Source organism: Nelumbo lutea, chromosome 1 (assembly GCF_056320005.1).
Source record: "Nelumbo lutea isolate HS-2025 chromosome 1, American lotus-T2T, whole genome shotgun sequence".
NCBI classification, from domain to species: domain Eukaryota; kingdom Viridiplantae; phylum Streptophyta; class Magnoliopsida; order Proteales; family Nelumbonaceae; genus Nelumbo; species Nelumbo lutea.
Window position 1 is genome coordinate 80,883,131 of NC_142684.1, and position 25,331 is coordinate 80,908,461.

General features: G+C 44.8%; 1 protein-coding gene and 1 long non-coding RNA gene across 2 annotated transcripts; one reads left to right on the forward strand and one right to left on the reverse strand.

Moving 5' to 3' along the window:
• Positions 1 to 12,915: 12,915 nt before the first annotated feature.
• On the reverse strand, positions 12,916 to 14,441 carry LOC148875673 (protein MOTHER of FT and TFL1-like). Its single transcript, XM_088965042.1, has 4 exons — positions 13,938 to 14,441; positions 13,751 to 13,812; positions 13,610 to 13,650; positions 12,916 to 13,430 (listed from the first exon to the last, which is right to left on the reverse strand). The coding sequence occupies exons 1-4, from the start codon at positions 14,313 to 14,315 to the stop codon at positions 13,207 to 13,209; spliced, it is 705 nt and encodes a 234-aa protein (XP_088821168.1). The 5' UTR covers positions 14,316 to 14,441; the 3' UTR covers positions 12,916 to 13,206.
• A 4,172-nt stretch (positions 14,442 to 18,613) lies between these two features.
• LOC148875674 (uncharacterized) lies at positions 18,614 to 20,148 on the forward strand. The gene is made up of 2 exons (XR_016107250.1): positions 18,614 to 19,423; positions 19,809 to 20,148. It is a non-coding gene; the product is annotated as an uncharacterized LOC148875674 (long non-coding RNA).
• Positions 20,149 to 25,331: the final 5,183 nt, after the last annotated feature.

Below are 25,331 nucleotides of genomic sequence, written 5' to 3' on the forward strand. Positions count from 1 at the left end.
AAGACAAAACATTGATACAATATTGCGTCGGATTTTAAGGTTAGCAGCATTTGATAATGACTTAATTATATTGTCTTTTGGTAGATGAAAGAATCACACAAATAAAATGTTTAGGGTATAGTAACCAGCTCAACATGTCATTTAGCCAGTAATTAAAGAGTTCAACTATATGGACTGACCTGCCGAGGTGCCATGTAACTCTGGTCTCCTAGGGATCACAGCATACGTTAACGGATTTTATTTTCTCCTCGTCCGATTCGAATGGACTTGGATAAGTCTTATCAACTTATGTGGAGTTCATTTTCGGGTGCAAAACTAACTCCGAACTAGACAAGTCAACGATCTCAGACACGCATCATGAGGCCCACGGGAACTTGCCTATATAAAGGCCTCGCCTTTAGCCTCACAAGGTATGCATGACTTAGCTCTCGAATTCCCTTGCAATTTAAGCTCTCAGCTCTCTTAAATCTCCACATCACTAACTTAAGCATCGGAGTGCCCACACCGAGTAAAGTACCCCGGACACAATGACAACCTTGTTTTGCAGCTCAACCAGACGACATCACTAGCCCTACGACCAAGTTGTCCTCCAACAAGAAGCTACCAAGTCGCGCTATATCAATTGGCTCCGTTTGTGGGAACCACAACAAAAAGCCAAGTTCTCATTTCACTCTACTTCACCACAACAATCTCAGTGGCATCCACAAGCAAGCTCGCAAACAACAACAACCAGGTTACAAGGGGGCAAGACCAACCTATAGACATCCTAAAGTCCCCCCTATAACTATCAGGCAGTTCACAATGCCCTTGACCCTACCAAGCATACTTGTTATGTCAAATCCAGCCTCCCCCTACACCATGTGAATGCGCCTCTTCCTCTAGTCAAATCATCAGTGGTTCCTACTATGATTGACATGCGCCAGTTTAATGAATTGGTGTCGTACGTCTATGGTATGAACCTGCAAATGAGAACATAGGAGGAGAGATTTGTCACCTTAGTAGGAATGCATTAATAGCCACAACAACAACAATAGCAAAATCTGAACCAGAACCAATAGCCCGGTGATCAGCGGTCGGACAACTAGAACTAGGACTAGGTCTCGGACCCTCTCGTCGCATCGACAACCGGAACCAAGTCTCGATTAAAGAGCACAATCGAGATACAACACCGATCAAAGCTAAAGGGAACAACTCAATCGAGGTATCACGCGACACTGGGAGAAGCCACCTTGCTCCCACAAACAACGAAGAGGTAGAAAGAAAAGGAGAGGTGAACCAAGTTGTCATCCAGCCAGCAACATAGCAGGTGACCCGCACCTCCCCACTTGCACCAAAGATCCTTACGGCCCCACGACCTAAGGACTTTAAAGCCCCAAGCCTGGAGTCTTATGATGGAACTACTAATCCAATTAACCCTATAGCGAACTTCTAGGACTTGATGCAACTACATGGGGCGAATGATGCAAGCCTATGCATGGCCTTTCCAACCACTTTCCAGGGCACAACTTGGATGTGGTACTTTGGACTGGCCGCAAGATCAATTAAAAGCTTGAACTAGTTCATGAACCTCTTCACGACACACTTCGCCACCAATAAGAGATGTTCGAAATCTTCGGCTTTCCTGTTGAATGTGGTCTAGCGACCAGACGAGATGCTTTGAGATTACATCAAGTGGTTTAACCTAGAGCGCCTCCAGATTCCAAACCTCAACCCAGCATTTCAGCTCACTGCAACAGTCAATGGCGTCTTCCACCCTGACTTGCTTTGGGAAGTTGAGTTGAACCCTCCATCTTCTATGGAGGAGTTCCTCCACCAAGCCGACAAGTCACAATGGCAGAGGAGCGCTAGGATCCCGATTAGAGCTGAGCGGGAAGAGGAAGCGAGCAGAGGAAGAAGCAAGAAGCAGCAAACAAAGGCACAAGAGTAAGTCACCAAAGAGAAGCAGGTCCCCCCCGAAGTAGGCGTAGCAAGTCTCCTAGAAAAAGGAGTATGTCCCCGCCTCAGAGTTCCAGGTCGTCAAGCTGGCGTTCAAGGACCCCTCCAGTTTAGAACAAAAGTTACACAACCCTCAACTAAAAGAAAGAGGAAATACTAATGCACATCAAGATAGCCAAGTATGTTAAGTGGCTACCCAGGATGAGAGGCAACCCCGTAAACAAGAGCCCAAACAAGTACTGCCATTTCCATTGCGACATCGGTCATGACACAGAGAATTGTCACAACCTTAAGGATGAGGTCGAGGAGTTGATTCATCGAGGCTACCTCGAGAAGTTCATAAAGCATGATGACCAGGGCTGACTTGTTGACCAGTCAAGAGAAGTGCCAGAGTCGAGCAAGAACTAGGACAGGGACCAGTAACATCAAGACCCACCACCACTAGAATGGCTCATTCGTGGAGTGATCAACATGATCACTGGAGGATCTATCGTGGCAGGATGCACAACTACGGTAGGGAAGAACTCAATCCAAGAGCTTGAGCATGAGGAGGAGAATCCACTAAAGTGCCCTCATGTGGAGGAAGTCATATACTTCACCAAGGATAACGCTCGTGGATTCCAGTATCCGTACGATGATGCCCTCATCGTCAAAAATGATCATTAACAACTTCAAGATAAAGCAAATCTTGGTCGAGTCTAGAAACTCGTCTGACATTCTATTTCTGGATGTGTTCAAGAAGATGCAACTGGAGAGAAAGGACCTGCAGCTAGCCAACATCCCCCTCGTCAGCTTTAGTGAAGATGTGGTAAGACCTCTGGGCCAGATCAAAGTGCTAGTCACAGTAGGCTCTGATCCGAACTCAGTCAGTTTCGAGCATAGCTTCCTAGTGGTCGCTAATTCATCCCCCTACAATGCCATCTTGGGTTGACCTATCCTTCATGCACTTCGAGCAGTAGTGTTGACCTACTATTTGTTGATGAAGTTCCCGACGAGATATACGGTGTAGGGGTAGTACGAAGTAACCAACTGGAATCACGCAAATGCTACATAGCAGCATTGAAAGGCAAAGGAAAGCTAGCAGATGATGTCAACTTGGAGCCGCCCCTGGAGAATACCGATGAGCGAGTTCGCCCAATGGAGGACACCACCCTGGTCCTAGTCTTAGACACTAAGCCCAAGAAGACGGTCCAGATCGAGGCTTGCCTTGTAGAGCCATCGCGGTCACAACTAGCAATTTTTTTACTTAGTAATTTAGATGTTTTTGCATGGTCAGCAGCAGAAAGGCCCAGCATAGACCCCTCTGTCATTACTCATAGGTTGAATGTCGACCCTTTAGTCAGACTAGTTAGGCAGAGGAAGAGGAACCTCACCATAGAGAGGTGGAGGATAGTTGACGAGGAGATTGGGAAGGTTCTCGTAGCAGACTTTGTTAGAGAGGTCCAATATCCGAGTTGGGTAGCCAACCTAGTGCTCGTGAAAAAGAAAATGACAAGTGGAACATGTGTGTCGACTACATCGACCTCAACAGATCCTACCCAAAGGACAGTTTCTTGATTCCCATAGTAGACCACCTAGTAGACGTGACCTCGGGGCACAAGTTGCTGAGCTTCATGAATGCCTACTCTAGCTATAACTAGATCTGGATGGACCTAGTATACCAAGAACAAACAACCTTTGTAACCAAACTAGGTATGTATTGCTATAAAGTTATGCCCTTTGGATTGAAAAACGCTGAGTAACTTTCCAGCGACTTGTAAATAAGATTTTTTCAAATTTAATTGGCAATAAAATAGAGGCTTATGTTGATGACATGGTTGTGAAGACTCAATTTTCAAATTCTTTAATTTCTGATTTAAATTGTATTTTTGAAATTTTAAGAAAGTATAATATGAAGCTCAGCCCAAACAAGTGTGTCTTCGGGGTCACGTTGGGTAAATTTCTTTACTATATAGTGCATCGACGTGGCACCAAAGCCAACCCAGATAAAATCCAGGTAATCATAGATACGAGACCACCTAGGTCAATAAAAGAAGTCTAAAAACTAATTGGTTGGATAGCCACCCCGAATTGGTTTATGTCTAAATTGGCTAAATGGTGCCTCCCATTCTTTAAGGTAATAAAGAAAAATGAAGATTTTGAGTGGAACGAGGAGTGCTAGCTCACGTTCGACGAGTTCAAAAGGTACTTCAGTTCACCTCCCCTATCGACCAGACCAAAACCAGGAAACGAGCTAAAACTCTACCTCTTTGTGAGTGACAAGGTCGTTGGCTTAGTACTAATTCGAGAAGTAGATGGGGTGCAATGGCATGTCTACTATATAAGTAAAGTTTTGCATGCAGCTAAGACCAGGTATCTCGACATAGAAAATTTGGCCTTTGCCTTGGTATTGGCAGTTTGAAAGTTGCATCCATACTTTCAAGCCCATATCATTGTAGTCCTAACCAGTCGACATTTGAGGCTTATTCTTTAAAATCCCAAGGTCTCGGGAAGATTGACGAAGTAGGCCATTGAGCTAAGCGAATATGACATCCAATTCGGGTCGTGCGTAGCAATCAAAGCATAGGTCATGGCTTACTTCGTCGTCGAGTGGACGTTCAACACGCCAACCCCTGGAGTGATTGAGTCTGCTACCATGTTAGAGGCATCTACTAATGGGAAACCCACCCTGATGTAGGACAAGGAGCTCTGGATCCTCCACGTGGATGACTCATTTAACTAGCGCAGAAGTGGAAATAGGCTGATATTTTATGGGCCTAGTGGGCTAAAGCTGGAGTCGCCCTCCATTTTGTATTCGAAGCATCGAATAATGAAGTGGAGTATAAAGCACCGATAGTCGTGCTGACTTTGGTAAAGGAGGTTGGCGCAAAGCATCTTGTGGTATGGGTAGTATGAGGCTCAAGAGCCTGCCATGTCAGTTTATTTGGCCAAGGTGAGAGAGCTCCTACCCAGTTTTCACTCCTGGTACATTCAACAAATTCCAAGATTCGAGAATACAAAGGCCGATGCCCTTTCGAAGCTAACCAGCACGACAGAAGAGGTTGCTCATGTTTTGGTTGTGAAGCCGAGCTAGATGGATCCGCTCATTGACTATCTGTGCCATAGGACCCTACCAGTAGACCGCAATGCAACTCGGATGGTAGAGAGGTAGTCAGCTTGCTACGTCATCATTGGTGAATAGTTGTACCATAGATCATTTATGCTTTTCCTACCTGCATTGCTTATGTCCAATTGAGGCAAGCCAAGTGCTACATGAGATCCACGAGGGTCTCTGTGGAGGACACCTGAGGGGCAGGGCACTTACCTAGAAAACACTAAGGCAAGGATACTAATGGCTTACAATGAAGGCATATGCACTCGAACTCGTCAGGAGGTGTGGTGATTGCCAAAGGCATGCTAACATATTACACTTGCCCATCACCGACCTAAAGTGCTTGACTAGCCCGTAGCCGTTCGCTCAGTAGGGTATAGACATCCTCGGTCCTTTCCCACCTGCGACTAGGCAAAGAAGGTTCTTGGTCGTCGCAATTAACTATTTCATAAAGTGGGTGGAAGTTGAGCCTTTGGTGTCTATCCTAGCTCGGAATGTACATAACTTTTTTTAGAGGAATATAATTTACAGATTCGGACTCCCCAAAGTGTTGATATCAAACAATGTGAAGCAGTTCGAGGGCATCAAATTCCAAAATTGATGTGTCGAGATGGGGATCCAGTAGAACTTCACCTCGATAGCTCATCCCTAAGCAAACAGACAATTTGAGATAACGAATAGGGAAATCCCCTATGAACATAAAGCTCGGCTTTCCCGAGATAAGGGTTGTGGGTAGATGAGCTACCCAACATTCTTTGGGCCTACCAAACTACCATCAAAATGACAACCGGAGAGACTCCCTTCAATCTGATGTATGGGACGAAGGTCGTCATCCCTGTCGAGATCGAGGTGCCTACCTTACAATTTGAGGCATACGATGAGGAGACCAACAATGACAAGTTGCGAACTAATCTTGACCTAGTGGAAAAAGTTTGAGACCTAGCCTGTATCTGGACTGCAGCCTACCAGCAGTGAGTATCTCAGTACTACAATGCTTGTGTCAACAGATGCCAATTCTAAGTTGGCAACCTGGTACTTTGGAAAGCTATGGTACCTAAGCCTGGTGTTGGTAAGTTAGGACCAAAGTGAGAGGATCCCTATAGAGTACTTAGGGTGATCGATCAAGGAACGTAAGAGCTCAAGACATTGGAGGGGAGACAGGTATCACGTGCATGAATGTGGATAACCTAAGGAGATACTACTGTTGAGTTAGGGAGTTCGACATCCGCAACTTATTAAAATTTCACTGTGTAAAAGAGACCACCCACCTCGGCGACCTAGTCGACCCGACTTGCATTATGGAGCACATCGACTAAACTACATTTGAAAGGGGATGCCAAGTCGCTCTTAGCCTAAATGCCCCCTATGCTAATTTGGCGTTGTCGACGACAATTCGATATGCCTAGCCGCTTTGGCAAATAGGCACTTCGGGTCATTATACCATACAATGCCTAGTCGCTTTGGCACCTAGGCACCTTGGGTTATAATCCCATATTTAGTGTATTTTTGTGAAGTTTCAGGTTTAAAGAAGAAAGACACGAGGTGTGCAAAAAGGAAACTTCATTCAAGATAAATAAGAGTTACATCATCATAAAAAAAAGAAAAAAAAAAAGAAAAAAAAAGCTCTTCCAGGCCGAACTCGAAGACTCGACACTTTACATATTTACAAGGGGGTCCAAGAAAAGAGGCAAGATGATTCAACACTACGAGGCTCCTCGTCCCCATCACCAACCACACCAATAGCATCCACATCGGCTGCAACTATAGCTCCCTCGCCGACCTTGTCTTCTTCGTCCTTGGAGTCAAGCTCCAGATTGACCCAATCTATCATCTCGTTGGTACAGGGCAAGGACTTGATTGGGGAAAGATTGAGCTCGGGGTACACCAACCTCCCAGCATTCAACATATTTTGAAGCCTTGATGGAAAGTATTGGTGCCGAACTCCTACCTCTCCTGCAAGAAGTTTGGACCTTGGAAGCCTGGACCTCGTCGAGGAGCTATGTCTTGCATTCAGAAAAGTGAGCGTCCTTCTCCTGTAACTCCTACTTGAGCTTCTCGATGTGAAGCTCTAGCTCGCCAATCCGGTTCCATTCAATGACTAGCTCATAGATGAAGGACACAACCCATCAACTCGAGACTGGTACTCATTCACTACTGCCTCAACATATTCAGCCCTCACCAGATTCTACTGAGATTGCTTGACCAAGGAGTGAGTCAAAGTGTTCACCTACAAAAGAAAGTAGGAGCTAATTATGGAACCCATATTGGGAATAGCACGACGAGAAGATTGGGAACTTACCATCATGAGGCAGCGCATGACTTTGTTGCTGAGCTCACCAAGACACACCTCAGAAAGATCAGTGACCTCATTGGGGAAGACATCCTCCTTGCTCTTGATGAGAGCAATCCGAAAGTCCATGATGGACTGCCTCCCCTCAGGTACGTCCTCTGCACTCGAACTACCAGTCATCAAGACCTTGGGTGGTAGATGGCACGCCTTGAATGCCTGGGCTGCCTCGATCTCAAGCAAGATCCTCTCCACCTGATCTTCACCGACCAGGTCGACCACTAGGACCTCCTCGGTAGGGGTGATCATTTCAGCCCAGTCCGACCTAAAAATTTTAGGCTTGGGCCTGGGTTTGGTGTTCAGGCCTGACCCAGGCTAAGGCTGGCCCGCATATATTTAAACTTACACATTTTGTGTATAATGTATACATGTTATTTTACATTAGATTATATATTTTATATATAAATATTATAACATGACATGTATAATTTATATTATATGTAATATTTTATATTATACAATGTATAAAATAAGTTTATATGCATGTTATGTCATTTAATATAAAATATTATATATATGTAATGTTTTATATATGAAAGACATTGGCCCAAAATTAGGCTCGACCCGTCCTAGGCCCATGTAGACCTGGGATAGGGCTTATGTTTCAGGCCCGAAACCTTGACCGAGGTTGGGCCTAGGCCTAAGCTATTTCCCTTATCATAAGTGCAAACCCCGACCTAGGCACAACCCATGATCACCCCTATTCCTCAATAGCAGTCGGCGCAATAGGCTTGGGAGTCGAAGCCTAAGGTGCTTACTCATGGACTACCTTTCTCTTCTTCCTCTTCCTCATACTCTAAAGTAGCCCCACAGTTAGAATGCTTGACATGTCTCTTGCACGAGAAGCTCAGGAGTTAGTCAAATTAAAATGAAGTAAAGAAAGCAAACACCCAAACTTGAGACGACGACCTACCCAGAGGACTCAGCCCAGCCTGGATTAGCTTCTCCTCGAACAAGAAGTCACTCAACATCAACTAGCAGTCCACAAGGTTCTGCACTTTGACCTGCACTTGCTCGTTCAGATCTTCCCCGACGTCTTTCACCCCCTCTCTCTAGTGCATTAAGAAGGGCCACCCATCGGGCAACTCAAGGAAGAAGTACTTACTCTTCCAGGCTAAGACTTTAGAAGGAAAGCCATGCAGAAGCTTGTACTCAGGCTAGTACGACAGGTAGTAACTAACCTTGCCCATGGTGCTAGCAAGGATTTGCTTTATTTAGCAAAGGCCGACAAAGGTCTTAATATCATGAGGAAGACCAGTATGGAAGCAAAGGGAGATTTTACCGGCCAAGGTACAGATGGAGTTTAGGTGCAACTTATCAAGGCTAACATTATAGTAATTCAAGACCTCGGGTATAAAAGGATGGAGCGGAAACCGGAGACCTGTCATCAGAGCCTCCTTGAAGACGGCGGCCTCCTCCTCGTCATGCTCCCAAGGGAAAGCCCTAATAGGAGGGGAGTAGCCGAAGTGGTCAGGGATTCTATATCAAGCCATGAGACCGTGTATCTCATTGGTAGTGAGTTCAGAAGGACCAAAATGGTCCAACGGTCTGGCCCTAGGTGGCCATCAGAAAGACAAAGCCCCTTTATGAAAACCTCGCTGGTCTTGGACCAAGGACCCCTCCTCGACCTGACCAGGCTGCACTCTCTTCTCATCGGACTCACCACTTGACATAATAAAATAGAACAAGGAAAAAAGCAAAGGAAGATGACTCACCTAAGGGACAAAACGACCGGCCTTGCCAACCTGACTAAAGACATCAACCACATCATGCTCTATGACCTCAATATGCACCAGAGCTTAGAAGGGATGAAGGAAATGGGTCCCCAAGGGCCCTATTTATAACCGCCTAAGCCAAACACAGACAGTCCAAATCGAATAGGTCCAACGGTTCCTAAGGAGTGCAGTTATTCGTATTTCGACAGTTAAGCACGTTTTTTATGTCCACAAATCTTAATCTTCACGTGACAATCGTGCGTGCTCGAGACACGACCTCGCCCCCCAAGGTCGAGCTAGTTGAGTCGATTAGGTTTGAATTGTTGGTTGAACCACAATTGAATCGAAGACCGGGCCAAATCCTTTTAGCTCAAAGATACTCCTGCCCCGAGTTGACCACGTTGGGCTCGGGAGTGGGGGGCAATTGATGAGGGATGATTTGGCCCATCCAATGATGTGACGACATGTGGAGTGGCGGAATGATGTGGACCTGGATAAGCCTTATCAGCTTACGTGGAGTCCATATTTGAGTGTGAAACTAACTCCGGACTAAATGGGCCAACGATCTTGGACAAGCATCGTGAGGCCCATGGCAACTTGCCTATATAAAAGCCTCGCCTCTAGCCTCACAAGGTATGCACGACTTAGCTGTCGAGTTCCCTTACAATTAAGCTCTCAGTTCTCTCAAATCTTTACATTGCTAACTTAAGCATCGTACTACCCACACCGGGTAAAGCACCCCGGACACTCTGATAGCCTTGTTTTGCAACTCGACTAGGTGACATCACTAGTCCAATGTTTGAGTTGTTCCAAGTTATTCTCCAATAGGGAGCTACCAAATTGCACTATATCATTCGGTTGAGCCACATCAACCATGATCAAACAACTCCTTATTTAGAATTTTTGAATCCACAAGAAGAGTGTTAATTGTTGGGATGAAAGATAGATAGTAACATGTATGCCAGGATTGTGGTTTAATAAGGCAAGACAGATCTTAGGCTGTTAGATGAAAGCAGAAAGACTAAAACCAAAGTTTCTTCCCATTCAGGATCATTTTAATGAGTAGGTATGCAATTTGGTCTGGTCAAAATTAGGGTTGAAAACATCAACAGTTTCAACATAACCGTGTAGCTTCAAGCATTAAATCGCATGAGATTATGTTATGGTAAAAGTTTATTAAGAAGGAATAACTCACAGATGCCCAAAATTCATGAACACTATTTTACTAGAGGGAAAATTCCCGATTAGTACCCTGTACTTTGGGCCTAGTGCCACTTTGGCCCCCAAACTTTAAAATGCAACAATTCAGTACCCAAACTTTCAAAAAGTGACAATCCAATACCTGATGTTAACTAGCTGTTAACCAACTGTTAAGTGGCATTTGAAAAAAACACAAATGCCCTTCAAGTGTTATTTAATTTTCTTTATCAACCATCTAAACGTTGACAATAAAATAACAGTCCCAAATCCTTGTCTTTTTCATTCAAGAAAGTTGGAATCATGTTTGAGTGGGCATTTTGGTAACCCCAACTTTCTTGAATAGAAGGGACAAGGATTTGGGGCTGTTAATTTTTTGTCAATATTTGGTTGGTTGATAAAAAAAAAATTAGATGACAGTCGAAGGGCACTTATATCTTTTTTAAATACCACTTAGCAGCTAATTAATAACTAGTTAACAACAAGTACTGGATTATTGTCACATTTTAAAAGTTTGAATATTAAACCATCGCATTTTGAAAGTTTGGGGACCAAAGTGGCACTAAGCCCAAACTAGAAGGTACTAATCGGAAATTTTCCTGGTCTTCAATAGTTTTGAACTTTTGATCCACGAAGAAGGATTGCATCATATCATCACATCATTACACAATTTGTAATAATCCGTTGAAGGCAAGTATAAGATGCAAATAGCATATCAGTCTCTTTTCCCAGATATCTTCTTTCTTTTCTCTTGATTTCTATCGTAGGATGGGGTTGAAGGCAAGTATAAGATGTAAATAGCATATCAGCCTCTTTTCCCAGATATCTTCTTTCTTTTCTCTTGATTTCTATCGTAGGATGGGGTGATGGAGTAAGGAAATACAGACACAAGTAAGCATAGACTTGAACTATGGCTAAGGATGTGAATTGGACCGGATTTGGTCATTACAGATGGACCAATCCAATCTGATGAATACTTTGGACAGTTTTGAACCGGTCCGGACTGTCCGAATGGACTAGGTCCAAATCAATGCAAGGACCATTAAATCTCGACTGGTCCTTCCAAATATGGAGGTACAGAAACAAACATGTTTAATTGCAGGTTTTCCATGCTAAGTTTAGTGGACCTCACATGAAGAGTTCTTTTTGGATGTGTTTGGATTAGGACCTGCTCTTTCGGTGGAACTTTGGAACCATTTATTTGATTTCTAAAATAGTAGGAATACCAACCCACCCAGTCACCCACTCCCTCTTCCGGGTCTGGAATCTCTTTCTCTCTCTCACTATTTTTTTAGAAATTTGGAGAAGGATATTTAATAATGGAAAAATTAGCCTAATCGAGCCAATTAGGCTTCGAGCCAATTAGGCTTCTTTCCAAGATGGCAGACTGTCGCTCCAATGTAAGATAACAAATGGCTAATTTGGACTGTCCATACTACATTAGCCATCAAGTTCACTGTTCTATGTAGCTCACGTTAGTAATTAGCCATCACACCGAGTTTATGGCCTGAAACTTGGAGATGAAAATATAGCAGTAGAGAGAGAAATTAATACTTTGCAATATTTTTTGGATGTAGTCCTCTAAAGTCTAAACAAAAGCAGCAGCAGCAGCGGTGAAAACAATATAATGCGGCAAGAGCATGACTGTGTGACTTAAATAACTTTCAATTATGGGAAAATATTCTTAGCATTTATGTTTTTTTCACTTTTCTGGCAAACGAGTCTTAGTATATATGTAATGCTGTTTTGAATTTGTAGTAGGTGCATCATAACCCTAGTTTATTATCATTTCATTTCATTAGGAATGTGCAAGTATTTTGAGACCAGGAATTAAATCCCTAAGGCTCTGTTTGGAAAGAGTAAGTACTATGTAGAATAGAGTCAAAACCTGCCTAAATATTAATGCTGCGTTTTCAGTGTTTGGCTACTTTTTAAAACGAGATTCTTTGGAAAAAGTTTTTTTTTAAGTGTTTTGTTGATCAGCTTATGTGAGAAGCTAAATGTTGTTTTCTCTCTTCACGTTTTGAAACGGGCTTTTGCTACAAAAAGCCTGTTTTTGAGCTTTTTCACCACGGGCTTTTATGCAAAAAATCCTGTTATTGAGCGACCCTATAAATTCAAAAGAGTTGAATAATCCAGCTTATTGGGAACTGTTTCTAACCTCCTTGAACGATGAGTAATCGACATCTCCCCACAAGGGGCCGCCCACATCACATCGCCGCCGTGTAATGGGAACATCTCCCCCAATACACGGCGGAGATGTGCTGTGGGGCGGCCCCTTGTGAGGAGGAGAAGTGAATTCAATCAATTGCTGAATCTCGGAAATGTAAAGCCAGGCAGCCAGCAGGCCCACGATGGATGGCTGGAGCCTGGATGAGGCGAGGCTGCTCCAGCACTTCAAATCACTTTAGAACTGAACTGAACGCCTTTCGCATTCATTATTTGTCTCCACAATTACTATAACCGTACAGTCCAACAGTGTTTTCTTGGGTAAAGTACAGTCCCACAGTTCATGCATTCTTTCCATGTGATTTCGAGATCGACAGAGAGAAAGACAAACAACTTCCATTTGTATTTGTATGTGTATGTGCTTCTAGAGAGAAGGAGAGAGAGAGAGAGAGAGAGAGAACTTCCATGTAACTTTGGTTTTATGTATCTATATTCCAACCAGGGCCTATGACCAAACACATTCCTGCTATGCTATCTCCTATCTCCTATCTCCTATCTCCTATCTTCTGCAATTCCAAGGCTAGTCGGAGTCGTGTATCCAAACAACGGTATATAAATTTATAAAAGCATAAATAAAAATGTCAAGAACCAAACAGCGACTTAAGCTAACCTAAGCAAGCAAGACAGACAAACAAAACAAACAAGCGAAACGACTAAATTATGTACGTATATGATCGAGTGAAACAGGTCAGTCAGCGTTTCCTGGTCGCTGGCTCCTTCTGGGCGTTAAAATACACAGCAGCGACCGGGAGGCCCAGCCCGTTTTGTGCGGCGAAATTGCGGGTTTTGAAACTGCCACGGGCATCTGGCGGTCGAGTCTCCTCCGTTATGGGTCCCTTCTGCTGAAACAGTGTGAAGACGTATCGGTGAATGCCGGTCGGAGGCCGAGGTCCCATGTAACTCACCAGCTCTTTCCCTGTATGTAAAATACTAAAATGTGTAAACCCCATTAACCCATCACAGTTCACAGAATTAGAAATTCATTCCCTCCCACCCACGTCCATTCGCATATTATGAACATTTTCCTTCTTTTCGCATGACTTACAATTAACCAAAAACATAATAAAGAAATAAAAAGGAATTCTGAGCACAAACCTTTCGTGGCATCTGAACCTTCTGCAATATCTACTACGATCCTGCAAGAACACAAAAGCATCTGGGGATTAAGAAAACAGCGTTGCTATGTACAATTCCACCCTCAAATTGCTATTACTAAATAAAAACAGAGGAACTGACCAATGGAGCCATTCCCTCATCGTGGGTTCACTGGGACTTGGAGCATCAGGATCGGTCATCACCTACCCAAGAATTAAAAGAAAAAAAAAAGAAAAATTAAAACAGATGAAAATGAAAAGAAAAAAGTACTGCATGTTTTGAGATCAGTAAATATATGAGGAAGGAAGAAAATTAAAGATTTTCTCACAAGAGTGTAGAGATTGTTAGAGAGACGAGAACCAGAGAGTTGAACTTTGGGCCTATTAGCTGCAGCAGAAGGCTTGATCTCGCAGCCATTGGCGACTTGTTTGGATCCGTAATGAACGGTGAATTCGAGGGTCGGAGAGAACATGTCGAGAACATCTCCGATCACCTTCCCGACGGCGAGTGGCTCTATGGACCGACGCATAGAGATCGCCGAGACGAAAGACGAGAAAAGGTCAAGTGATGGAGGAGATGAGGAAGTGAGAAAAGGGCCGTTGGCGTGAGCTTTAGGTTTTCGATTATCAAGCGTGAAGCCAAGAAGAGGGAGAGAGGGGACGAGTAATTCCGAACCGAAATGGAATTCCAAATGCAAACTTGCCATTGCTGTTTTTATGGGTATTTCTTAATTTCTGTGTGAGAGAGAGGTAGGAGGGAGCGCTACATGAGCGGCACGTTGCAAAGCCGCCTCGACGAGTGCCACATTGCTTGTGCCTCTCAAATTGGCAATGGGGACACGTATCATCCATTTGATGGTACATCTCTCCTCTGATCGCATTGTGACCGGACGGTTCTGCCTGTTGTGGGGACTGTGGGGGGACCATCTATTGCTCCACAAACCGACGAATATTTCCCTTTCCTTGTAATTATACTGAACAAAGTTCTCGCTATCTCCTTATCAAAAAAAAGGACGGACCGAAGGAACCGAAAAACCCTTCAACTTTTACGAAACTACGATACGATACAAAAATAATCCTCAGCGTCCCTACAACGTGCTTCTACAGCACATTCCAACCGTGTATTAAGAATATCTTCCGATGATATCTAATCATCTCCTCGGGAGATGTGCTGTGGGGGGCGTTTCCTTGTCGGGCGCTGATGTAAAAACAAAGCGATACCTACCCTGAGCCGAAAGTTTGTTTTCTTTTATCTTATTTTTTGATAGTCATAACTCCCAAGTCTCATCGTTTGTTTTACACGTGTCAAAATAAGTGCTTATGATTATGACGATTATCGAGAATGAGATGCCCTCCAGGCTCCAGCGCACCCAATCAACAGAAAAAACCCTTCACATGCAGTCTGGAACGGAACAGGGCGAGAGTAGATCTCGACTCCTCTTCACATGCACCCATTGCCACGTATGTCTTTTCATAAATGTTCCCTCGTGGTGATGTCTGACAGGCTTCTGTGTTAAAATCTCTAGGGTCCACTGTTCAGAGGTGGTCTAGGTTAATCAATAATGGGTTTGGGGCTATTCGTTTTCTCAATTGGCCCATGCACTGGCCAGATATACTATTTACATCATGGGCAATGGGCCTACTCCAATCGGAAATCGTTTAGAGCCTAGAGGGGGAAACCAAGACCAAGAGACCATTCTAAGTTTTCTCTGGTTCCTCCGGTCTTAAAAGTTAAAAACACTGGTATGCATTATAACTATACTGTATCAGCGGCGTTAGGGGCAATGCTAGTCGATTTGATTAATGGGACTTAACCGATTTATAATTGTATTATTGCTAAGGCTCAGTTTGTGCAAATAAAACTATGTATTTTATATTGTTTTGTATGTATTTATACTCTTGGCACACTGAGGCGTCTACTCAAGAGTCAAAGATGAAGATATAAACTAATGGAAAGAATGTTGCATTATGTCAAAAGTGAATTATTTGGATTGAAATATATCAGGAAGGACAGGTTTGAGGCGGCCTAACAAACAGAGACGATCAACGATGGGAATACAATTTTTCACTTCACCTGGAGTTGTCATATGTTAGATATTAAGCTATATGAAGCAAACGTGTATGATCTAGGTGGGCCCGTTCAAGATTTCATTCCTCTCCCAGAAAACTCCATTTCAATTTCAGCAGTTTTGTCATGTAAAATGGGATATTGATTTTCATTATTGATAAAATTGCATTCTCGCTCTAAGGAAAGGCCATATTTCAGCCTCGCCTTTGGGAATGAGAATCTCATTCAACAAAATCAAAAAGACATCCTCAAAATCTTTTTTCTCTTTGTCCAATGCTAACTCTCTTTGAAAGCGGTGTATATCTTTTAGGAATCTAATTCTAATTCTTGTCTAAACCAAAGGAAATGATAGATGATTCTAATTCCAGAAGATTTTCATTCTAATTCTTATTCCGACCATGAATCAAATGCACCCTTAGAGCATAACGGCAAGACAACCCAATCAATTTGTGACAAAACCTGCGATTTTTGACAAAACTCAAAAACTTGTAGAGTTTGATTTTTGACAAAACCTGCGAGTGATCACAATGCAAGGGGCGTTGGAGCTCTTCCTTAGAACCAGTGTTTGAAATTGCACCTTAGAGATCTCTTGTAGAGAAACCGTATAATTTTTTAAGGGGAAAATCTATGATATGGAAAAGACATGGCATGGAAAGAGTTTTGATCAATCAAAATCCACCCATGAATTTTGATCAATCACTACATGTTCCTAATCACATTTAAGATTTTGTGTTTTTGGTCAGTTGTTTATATCATAGTCGAACCCTTTTTTAAGTTAATGACACATTGAGCGCAAATCGGATTTCCTACCCACTACTCTCTATCCACACTCTACCTGCCTTGAATTGCAGCCACACGTAGCCACACTCTATCGACTCTTTGAGCGCTGATGAATCTAAGGCTTTTGTTGGTGAAGCCTGAAGTGTCTTCGTTTATTCTAAAGGTCTCTTCGATTATTTCTTCTTTTCCTATAGATCTTTTGTGTATCAAAAGAAGTCAATTCTGATGAATGAATCAATTTTCAAAAGAAAAGGAAATTATATATCTAAAATCTCCCCTCATTTTATGACAGTGTCTAAAATTCCTCCCAAATACAGGTTTTGTAAATCATATACTTCTCTTACATTATGTTCTCACGAGAAACCATTTTCAAATGACAAGAATAATTCTAATCATATATTTCTCCTCTTGATCTCATCAATACCCCTACCACATGCTAACCATCTCTCTCTCTCAATCATACTTATTATATGGATAAAGAAGTGTTGAAGCACATTTATTTGGATGTTTTGGTATGCCCAAATCCAAATATTAAACTGAGTGGAATAATTGATCAAGACTCTCCATTTAATGTACAACATCTAATATTGATATTTCCTAATGGTTAAAATTTTGATACATTAATGGGTTCTTCATCAATGACATTTTGTTCATTTGTAAAACATCCATTATTTAAGAGTATCTGTGTAGGGGTCACAACAATCCGAGCTTTTCACAAATTGTTCAAGTTCGGCTCGTAAAAAGCTCGGTTTGGCTCGGTTTTAGTCAAACTTGAATTTGAGCTCGAGCTCAATTCAATGGTTCGATTATTAAATGATCAAGCTCGATCCCATTAGAGTTCGACTCGTGAGGCTCACGAGCCAGATCGAATATATATATATATAATAAAAATATTATAATTATTAATTATTATAATTCTTATTTTTTAAAATATAAAATAAAAAAATATATATATAATTTTTATTTTTATAAAATATTTTTTCTAAATATTTTTATAAAATATAAAACGAGCCGAACCGAGCCAAGCTAGAGCTCGAGCCTTGTAGAATAGTCTTGAGCCGAGCTCGAACTTGATACTATTCAACTCGGCTCAACTCAAATCCATCCCTAATTTTAGATATATTAAAATATTCAGTAATACACATATATGAAATATGAACATCATGTGTGGTGGGTAGGTAGAGGAATTAATCTTGCACATTTTATTCCTGCCAATTAATGGAACATGTCTAACTGAAGGTTCAACCGGAGTTCAGATTTCTTCCTCATAAAAGTTTTTACACTAACACAATCTTTGCAGCCAACACATCGAGAAGAGGAAATTCGGATTCATTCTTGGAGGCATCTAAAAGTCAAGAAACGTTTTAAGCATTATCATTAATGTGAGGAGGTTTTAGATAATTCCCTTATAAAAGCTTAGTGAGGTAAAGTCTTGTTTGATCACAACAAATAAGATTAATTTAAGGTTCCATCCAATCAACTAACACTTGTGGGACCCCATTTGGTTGGGAGTTGGGATTATCTCCCTTATTTTAGAATAAATATTAAATGATAAAACCAAAACTAGGTGGAGTCCACACTTGACCCTATCATTGAATTTAAACCTTGGTTTATAGATTTGAGCATGTCCATTTGATTTGGAATTGTGCAGTTTGTCCCGTTCGGGCATATACCTAGAAAGCCCATCTCTAATGATAACACATCGGCTAAAATTTTGTGCCTAAACTGCTACATATTCATCAATCAGGGCAGTGAATCATTTATATATGACTAAGAGTAGTGTGTAATTAAGTATTAAACAGCTTTTAAAATAAAAGTATTAACCATAATCTTTGATGTTTGGTATTTGGATTGAATTTTTATATATGACCTGCATTATATTCAAAGACAAATATCCACTTTATATATTATAAGTATATGAATATAGTAAGGAAGTAGACCTTTTATAGTTTTGGAGGATTCTATTTTTATTGGGCAGCGCTTTTTTTGGCAAAAATAGAAGTTCGATAATATTACTGTCATAAAATATTGGGGGATCTTCGGTCAGCTCCCCCTCATAAGTTGAAAAATCAGTTAAGGACGTATGGAAACCCGGTTCAATCCCACCCCCACTTAATAAATGTAAAATTTATTTCGGCTCCCCCCCCCCGTCACGTCAGATAAGTGAAACTTTTGATCCCATTATACCCCTTATGTCCCAATGGCAATCTTCTTTATTCGAACCGAACACAGCAACGGCCATCTTCTTCTCTTCTTCATTCGAACCAAACACAGCAACGACCATCTTCTTCTCTTCTTCATTCGAACCGAACACAGCAGCGGCCAATGGTAATCTTCTTCTTCATTCGAACCGAACACACCAGCGGCATCCCCGTCGTCTTCTTGCTCACCCCCTTCTTCCTCATTCGAACCGAACGCAGCAGCGTCACCCCATTTGGCCAACTGTAATCCTCTTCTCTTCTTCATTCGAACCGAACACAGCAGCGGCATCCCCATCGTCTTCTTGCTCACCCCAGGCAAAACATCTTTGATCGTCGACTTCTGAGGGGAAGCTGACCGAACCAGCAACGTCTTCTTCTTCCTAACCGAACGCAGCAGCGTCTCTATCATCTTCTTGCTCACCCCAGGTGAAACATCTTCGATTGTCGACTTCTGAGGGGGAGCTGACCGAACCAGCAACGTCTCTGTCGTCTTTGGTTAGTCTTCTTCCTCATCCGAATGGAACACAACAGTTTCAGTCTTCTTCCTCATTCGAACCGAATGCAACATCTTATTGACCGAAGCTAAAATTTCGAAGCTTCCGCAACATCTTCTTCTTCCACATTTGAATTAAGAGCTCTATAGCATCTTACTTACCGAAGCTAAATTTCGAAGGTCAAGCATTTTACCGCAACGTCTTTTTCTTCGTCATTCGCACAAGGACCGCCTGTGTTTCTGGCACAATGCCTGTGTATCCGGTTCATTCTGGTTTGCCACCGTGCATTTACTTTGTTACATTTTTTTCCCTAAATGGTTGTCGTAAGGACCTATGTAAATGAATATTTGAATGTTAAATAATCTAAATTAAGTGTTTAATGTTGATTAAGATATGAATGTCGTTCTTGTGGGTTATTGAACATTTGTAGGTATGAATAGCCAACGGAGTGTCGGGAATGAATGTTTGAGTAGTTTGCAATATGATACTAAGTATTGCTATTGCAAACGAAAATGCATCCTTCGAACTTTTACAACTCGGAATAACCCACATAAGTTATTTTATAGTTGTCGATTAAAATCTGAGGTAATATTTTTAGTTTGATGATATTATGATATAAGGCATGCATATTGCTAATGACATGTGTTGCACTTGCAGGAGCAGGTGTTTGATAGCCCAACAACTGAAAGCGATTCTATTGGTGGTTGCAAATTTTTGGAGTGGGCAATTCCTCGAGCTTGGTCCGATGAGGTTACATTGGGAAATCGTCATGGTGATGTTCTGGAACGCATTGAAAAAGTGGAGAGTGCAGTCGATATTTGCATAAAGCAGATTGAGTTTATGAAATCAGTTCATGAGTCAGCTACTAAAGGGATGGCTATAGTTAAACAACTTGTTTTTGTTCTTTTTGTTATTATTGTCTGACATTGGTGTTTTGGGAATAGTTCATCATTGATGGTGAATACGTAGGTTAAGTGTTTTTAATATTGCGTTCAAAGACTTCTCCGTTTGTTTCCATGTTGGTGAACTATTTTTGCATCATATTGAAATTATTTTGACTTTTTAAATATCAGTATATAAACATAAATTGCTTAAAAGATAATCTTTTCTTGATAAATAAGTATATCTTAATTCAGCTAAGACACCTTCCGGCAAGAGGCAGAGAAGATCAGGCCCACCGAGTAGTCCGCTGGATCAGTCCCCAGCAATTCCAAGAAACAGTCCCAGAGGGGGGGGGGGTGTGGGGGTAGTCAAGCAGCAGAATCACCTCCACGGGGTGGGGGGAGGTCCCCTATAAGTACCCATATGAGGTGGGGATGCCTCGGTGCAATGGGGAAGGCCGACAGTGGGAAATGGTGCTTTTGCAGAACCACTGTTTCCCATTGTCGACCAGAGCCATCGGGTCAATCAGAAGGTGTCGGAATGCTCAGTGGGTGAGTGGCAGAAGGGGGGAGTGGGTTTGGTGGAAATCCCACCCCACCGCACCCGTTGGATCGGCCTCTGGGCGATTGGGACAATTCCCAAAAACGGTACCAGAGGGAGGGCGCGAGGGTAGTCAGGTGGCGGAACCACCTCCACAGGGTGCAGGGAGGTCTCGTACAAGTACCCAAATGAGGTGGAGACGCCTTGGGCCAACGGTGAAGGCCGACGGTAGGAAATGATGCTTTTGTAGAACAATCGTTTTCCATCGTCGACCTGGGCAATCGGGACAATGGGCGACCGGAGATGTTGGGATGCTCGGTGGGTGAGTGACAGGCGGATCGACCAATTACCAGAAACGGTCCAAAAAGGGAGGGTGTGGGGTTAGTCAATCGGTGGAACCACATGCACAGAGAGGGGAGAGGTCCCCTATAAGTACCCAAATGAGGCGGAGATGCCCCAAGCCAACGGGGAAGGCCGACGGTTGGAAACAGTGTTTTTGCAGAACCACTATTTCCCACCGTCGGCCTGGGCCATCGTGCCGATAGGCAATTGAAAGGTATTGGGATGCTCGATGGGTGAGTGGCAGTAGGGGGAGTGGGTTTGGTGGCGATCGCAACCCTTCACACCCGTCGAATCAGCCTCTGGGCAATTCGGCCAATTACTAGAAACAGTCCCGAAGGGAGGGCGTGGGGGTATTGGAGCGGTGGAACCACATGCATAGGGAGGGGAGACAGTGCTTTTTCAGAACCACCATTTCCCACCGTCGGCTAGAGCCATCGGGTCGAAGGGCGATCGGAAGGTGCCAGGATGCTCAGTGGGTGAGTGACAGAAGGGGGGAGTGGGTTTGGTGGAAATCCCACCCCACCGCACCCGTTGGATCAGCCTCTGGGTGATTGGGACAATTCCCAAAAATGGTACCAGAGGGAGGGCGCGAGGGTAGTCAGGCAGTGGAACCACCTCCACGGGGTGCAGGGAGGTCCCGTACAAGTACCCAAATGAGGTGGAGACGCCTTGGGCCAACCGGGAAGGCCGACGGTGGGAACTTATGCTTTTGTAGAACAATTATTTTCCACCATCGACCCGGGCAATCGGGCCGATGGGCGATCGGAGGTGTTAGGATGCTCGGTGGGTGAGTGGCAGGCGGATCGAACAATTACCAGAAATGGTCCAAAAGGGAGGATGTGGGGCTAGTCGAGCGATGGAACCACATGCACAGAGAGGGGAGAGGTCTCCTATAAGTACCCAAATGAGGTGGAGACACCCAAGCCAATGGGGAAGGCCGATGGTTGGAAATGATGCTTTTGCAGAACCACTATTTCCCACCGTTGGTCTGGGCCATCGTGCCAATGGGCGATCGAAAGGTATTGGGATGCTCGGTGGGTGAGTGGTAGTAGGGAGAGTGGGTTTGGTGGCCATCGCAACCCTTCGCACTCGCTGGATCGGCCTCCGGGCGATTTGGCCAATTCCTTGAAACAGTTCCAGAGGGAGGGCACGAGGGTATTGGAGCAGTGGAACCACATGCACATGGAGGGGCCCCTATAAGTACCTAGATAAGGCGGAGATGCCCTGGGCCAACCAGGAATGCCGGCGGTGGGAAACAGTGCTTTTGTAGAAAAACCGTTTCCCACTGTCGACTTAGAACATTGGGCCGATGGGTAACGAAAGGTGTTAGGTTGGTCGGCGGGTGAGTAGCAATAGGGTGAGTGGATTTGGTGGAAATCCCACCCGTTCGCACCCGCAGGATCGTCCTCCGGGCGCAATCGGGCCGATGGGCGATCGGAGGTGTTAGGATGCTCGGTGGGTGAGTGGCAGGCGGATCGAACAATTACCAGAAATGGTCCAAAAAGGGAGGATGTGGGGCTAGTCGAGCGATGGAACCACATGCACAGAGAGGGGAGAGGTCTCCTATAAGTACCCAAATGAGGTGGAGACGCCCCAAGCCAATGGGGAAGGCCGATGGTTGGAAATGATGCTTTTGCAGAACCACTATTTCCCACCGTTGGTCTGGGCCATCGTGCCAATGGGCGATCGAAAGGTATTGGGATGCTCGGTGGGTGAGTGGTAGTAGGGAGAGTGGGTTTGGTGGCCATCGCAACCCTTCGCACTCGCTGGATCGGCCTCCGGGCGATTTGGCCAATTCCTTGAAACAGTTCCAGAGGGAGGGCACGAGGGTATTGGAGCAGTGGAACCACATGCACATGGAGGGGAGAGGTCCCCTATAAGTACCTAGATAAGGCGGAGATGCCCTGGGCCAACCAGGAATGCCGGCGGTGGGAAACAGTGCTTTTGTAGAAAAACCGTTTCCCACTGTCGACTTGGAACATTGGGCCGATGGGCTATCGAAAGGTGTTAGGTTGGTCGGCGGGTGAGTAGCAATAGGGTGAGTGGATTTGGTGGAAATCCCACCCGTTCGCACCCGCAGGATCGTCCTCCGGGCGATTGGGCCAATTTTAATAAACGGTCCTAGAGGGGGGGCACGGGGGTAGTTGGGCGGTGGAACCACCTCCACCGGGGGGGTAGGTCCCCTATAAGTACCCACATGAGGGGGAGACACCTCGGGCCAACGGGGACGTCCGATAGGTGAGCGGAAGATGTCGGTATGCTCGGTGGGTGAGTGGCAGTAGGGGGAGTGGGTTTGGTGCCCATTGCACTCCTCCGCACCCACTAGATCGGTCAATTCTCAAAAACGGTCCCAGAGGAAGGGCACAAGTGTAGTCGAGCAGCGAAACCACATGCACAGGGAAGGGAGAGGTCCCCTATAAGTAACCATATAAAGCAGAGATGCCCTGGCCAACAGGGAAGGCTGACAGTGGGAAACAATGCTTTTGCATAACAATCGTTTCCCATTGTTAGCCCAGGCTATCGGGCCGATGGGCGATTGGAAGGTGTTGGGATGCTCGGTGGGTGAGTGGTAGTAGGGGTAGTGGGTTTTGTGGCTATCACACACCTCCGCACCCACCAGATCAGCCTCTGGGTGATTTGGCCAATTCCTAGAAATGATCCCAGAGCTAGTGCGTAGGGGGTTGTCGACTGGCGAAACCACATACACAGGGAGGGGAGAGGTCCCCTATAAGTAACTAGATAAGAAGGAGATGCCCTAGGCGAACGGGGAAGGCCGGTGGTGGGAAACAATGCTTTTGTAGAACAATCGTTTCCCACTGTCGGCCCGGGCCATCAGGCCGATGGGTGATCGGAAGGTGTTAGGATGCTCAGTGGGTGAGTGGCAATAGGGGGAGTCGGTTTGGTGGAAATCCCACCCCTCTGCACCCTCTGGATCGGCTTCCGGGGGATTGGGCCAATTCCTAGAAACGGTCCCGAAGGTGGGGTGCGAGGGTAGTCGAGCGACCGAACCACCTCCATGGGGTGGGGGTAGGTCCTCTATAAATACCCACATCGGGTGAAGACACCCCGGGCCAACGGGGTAGGACAACGATCGGAAATAGTGCTTTTGCAGAACCAATGTTTCTCATTATTGGCCCAGGCTATCAGGCCGATCGGCGATCGGAAGGTGTCGGGATGCTTAGTGGGTTAGTGGTAGTAAAGGGGAGTGGGTTTGGTGTCAACTTCACCCTTCCGCAACTGGAGGATCGGCCTCTGAGAGATTCGGCCAATTCCTAGAAACGGTCTCAGAGTGAGGGCATAGGGGTAGTCGTGCGGTGAAACCACATGCATAGGGAGGGGAGAGGACCCTATAAGTACCTAGATGAGGTGAAGATGCCCTGGGCCAACAGGGAAGGTTGGCGAGCCCGAGCTAGACTTGTTCATGGGCTGGGTGGCTCGACGGGCTAGCCCAGCCTGGCCCCGGACGGGCTTGAACATGCAAATGAGCCCGTGGGCTTAACCTCGGGCCAAAAAGCCCGGCCCACAATTAATTCAAGCCGGGCTCAGGATTTGGAAAAATAGCCCAACCCGACCTATAGACTAAACTTAAAAAACCCTAAGCCGAACCTCTCTTCTCTTTCACCTCTTTCCCCTTAGTCGAACCTCTCTTCTCTTCACTTCCTCCTCAGTCCTCATACTCTTAGGCAACCACACAATTAGCGAGGCTGCAAACATTCACCGACACAACAACTCTGGTGGTTAGTCCTCTCTTCTCTCTCTCTCTCTTTCTTTCCCTCTCTCTCTCTCTCTAAGACGCGAACTAACACACTTTTCACTGTTAAAATCGTAGCTCACCGCGAACTCAGCTCCAACGAACACAGTCACTGGCGGTGAGTAAAAGCTTGGGCTCGGGCCCAAGTTGTAGGCCCGTTGGTCGAGCCGGGCTCAAGCTCGGGCCTAACAAATTTCTATTCATTAAGAGTAAAAGCCTAGCCCAAGCCCAGCCCATCCCAACCCATGAACAGGTCTAGCCCGGGCCATCATGCCAATGGGCGATCGGAAGATGTCAGGATACTCGGTGGGTGAGTGACAGTATGGGGGATTGGGTTTGGTTGAAATCTCACCCCTTCGCACCCACTACATCGACCTCCGTTTGATTGGGCCAATTCCCAGAAACGGTCCCAAAGGGGGGGGGGCGAGGGTAGTCGGGCGGCGGAACCACCTTCACGGGGTGTGGGGAGGTCATCTATAAGTACTTAGATGAGGCAGAGACACCACAGGCCATTGCTAGAAAACAGTGCTTTTGTAGAACCACCATTTCTGACCGTCGGCCTGAGCCATCTGGCTGATGGGCGATCGGAAGTTGTCATGAAGTTTGGTGGGTGAGTGGCAATATGGTTAGTGGGGTTTGGTGGAAATCCCACCCCTCTGCATCTG

What these genes read in the sequence shown, in the direction of transcription:
- LOC148875673 (XM_088965042.1), bottom strand. Translation starts at nt 14,315, where the DNA reads ATGGCAAGTTTGCATTTGGAATTCCATTTCGGTTCGGAATTACTCGTC. An exon ending in CTAACAATCTCTACACTCTT is followed by an intron (nt 13,813 to 13,937) that starts GTGAGAAAATCT and finishes ATTCTTGGGTAG; the next exon opens with GTGATGACCGATCCTGATGC. An exon ending in AGGTTCAGATGCCACGAAAG is followed by an intron (nt 13,431 to 13,609) that starts GTTTGTGCTCAG and finishes TTTTACATACAG; the next exon opens with GGAAAGAGCTGGTGAGTTAC.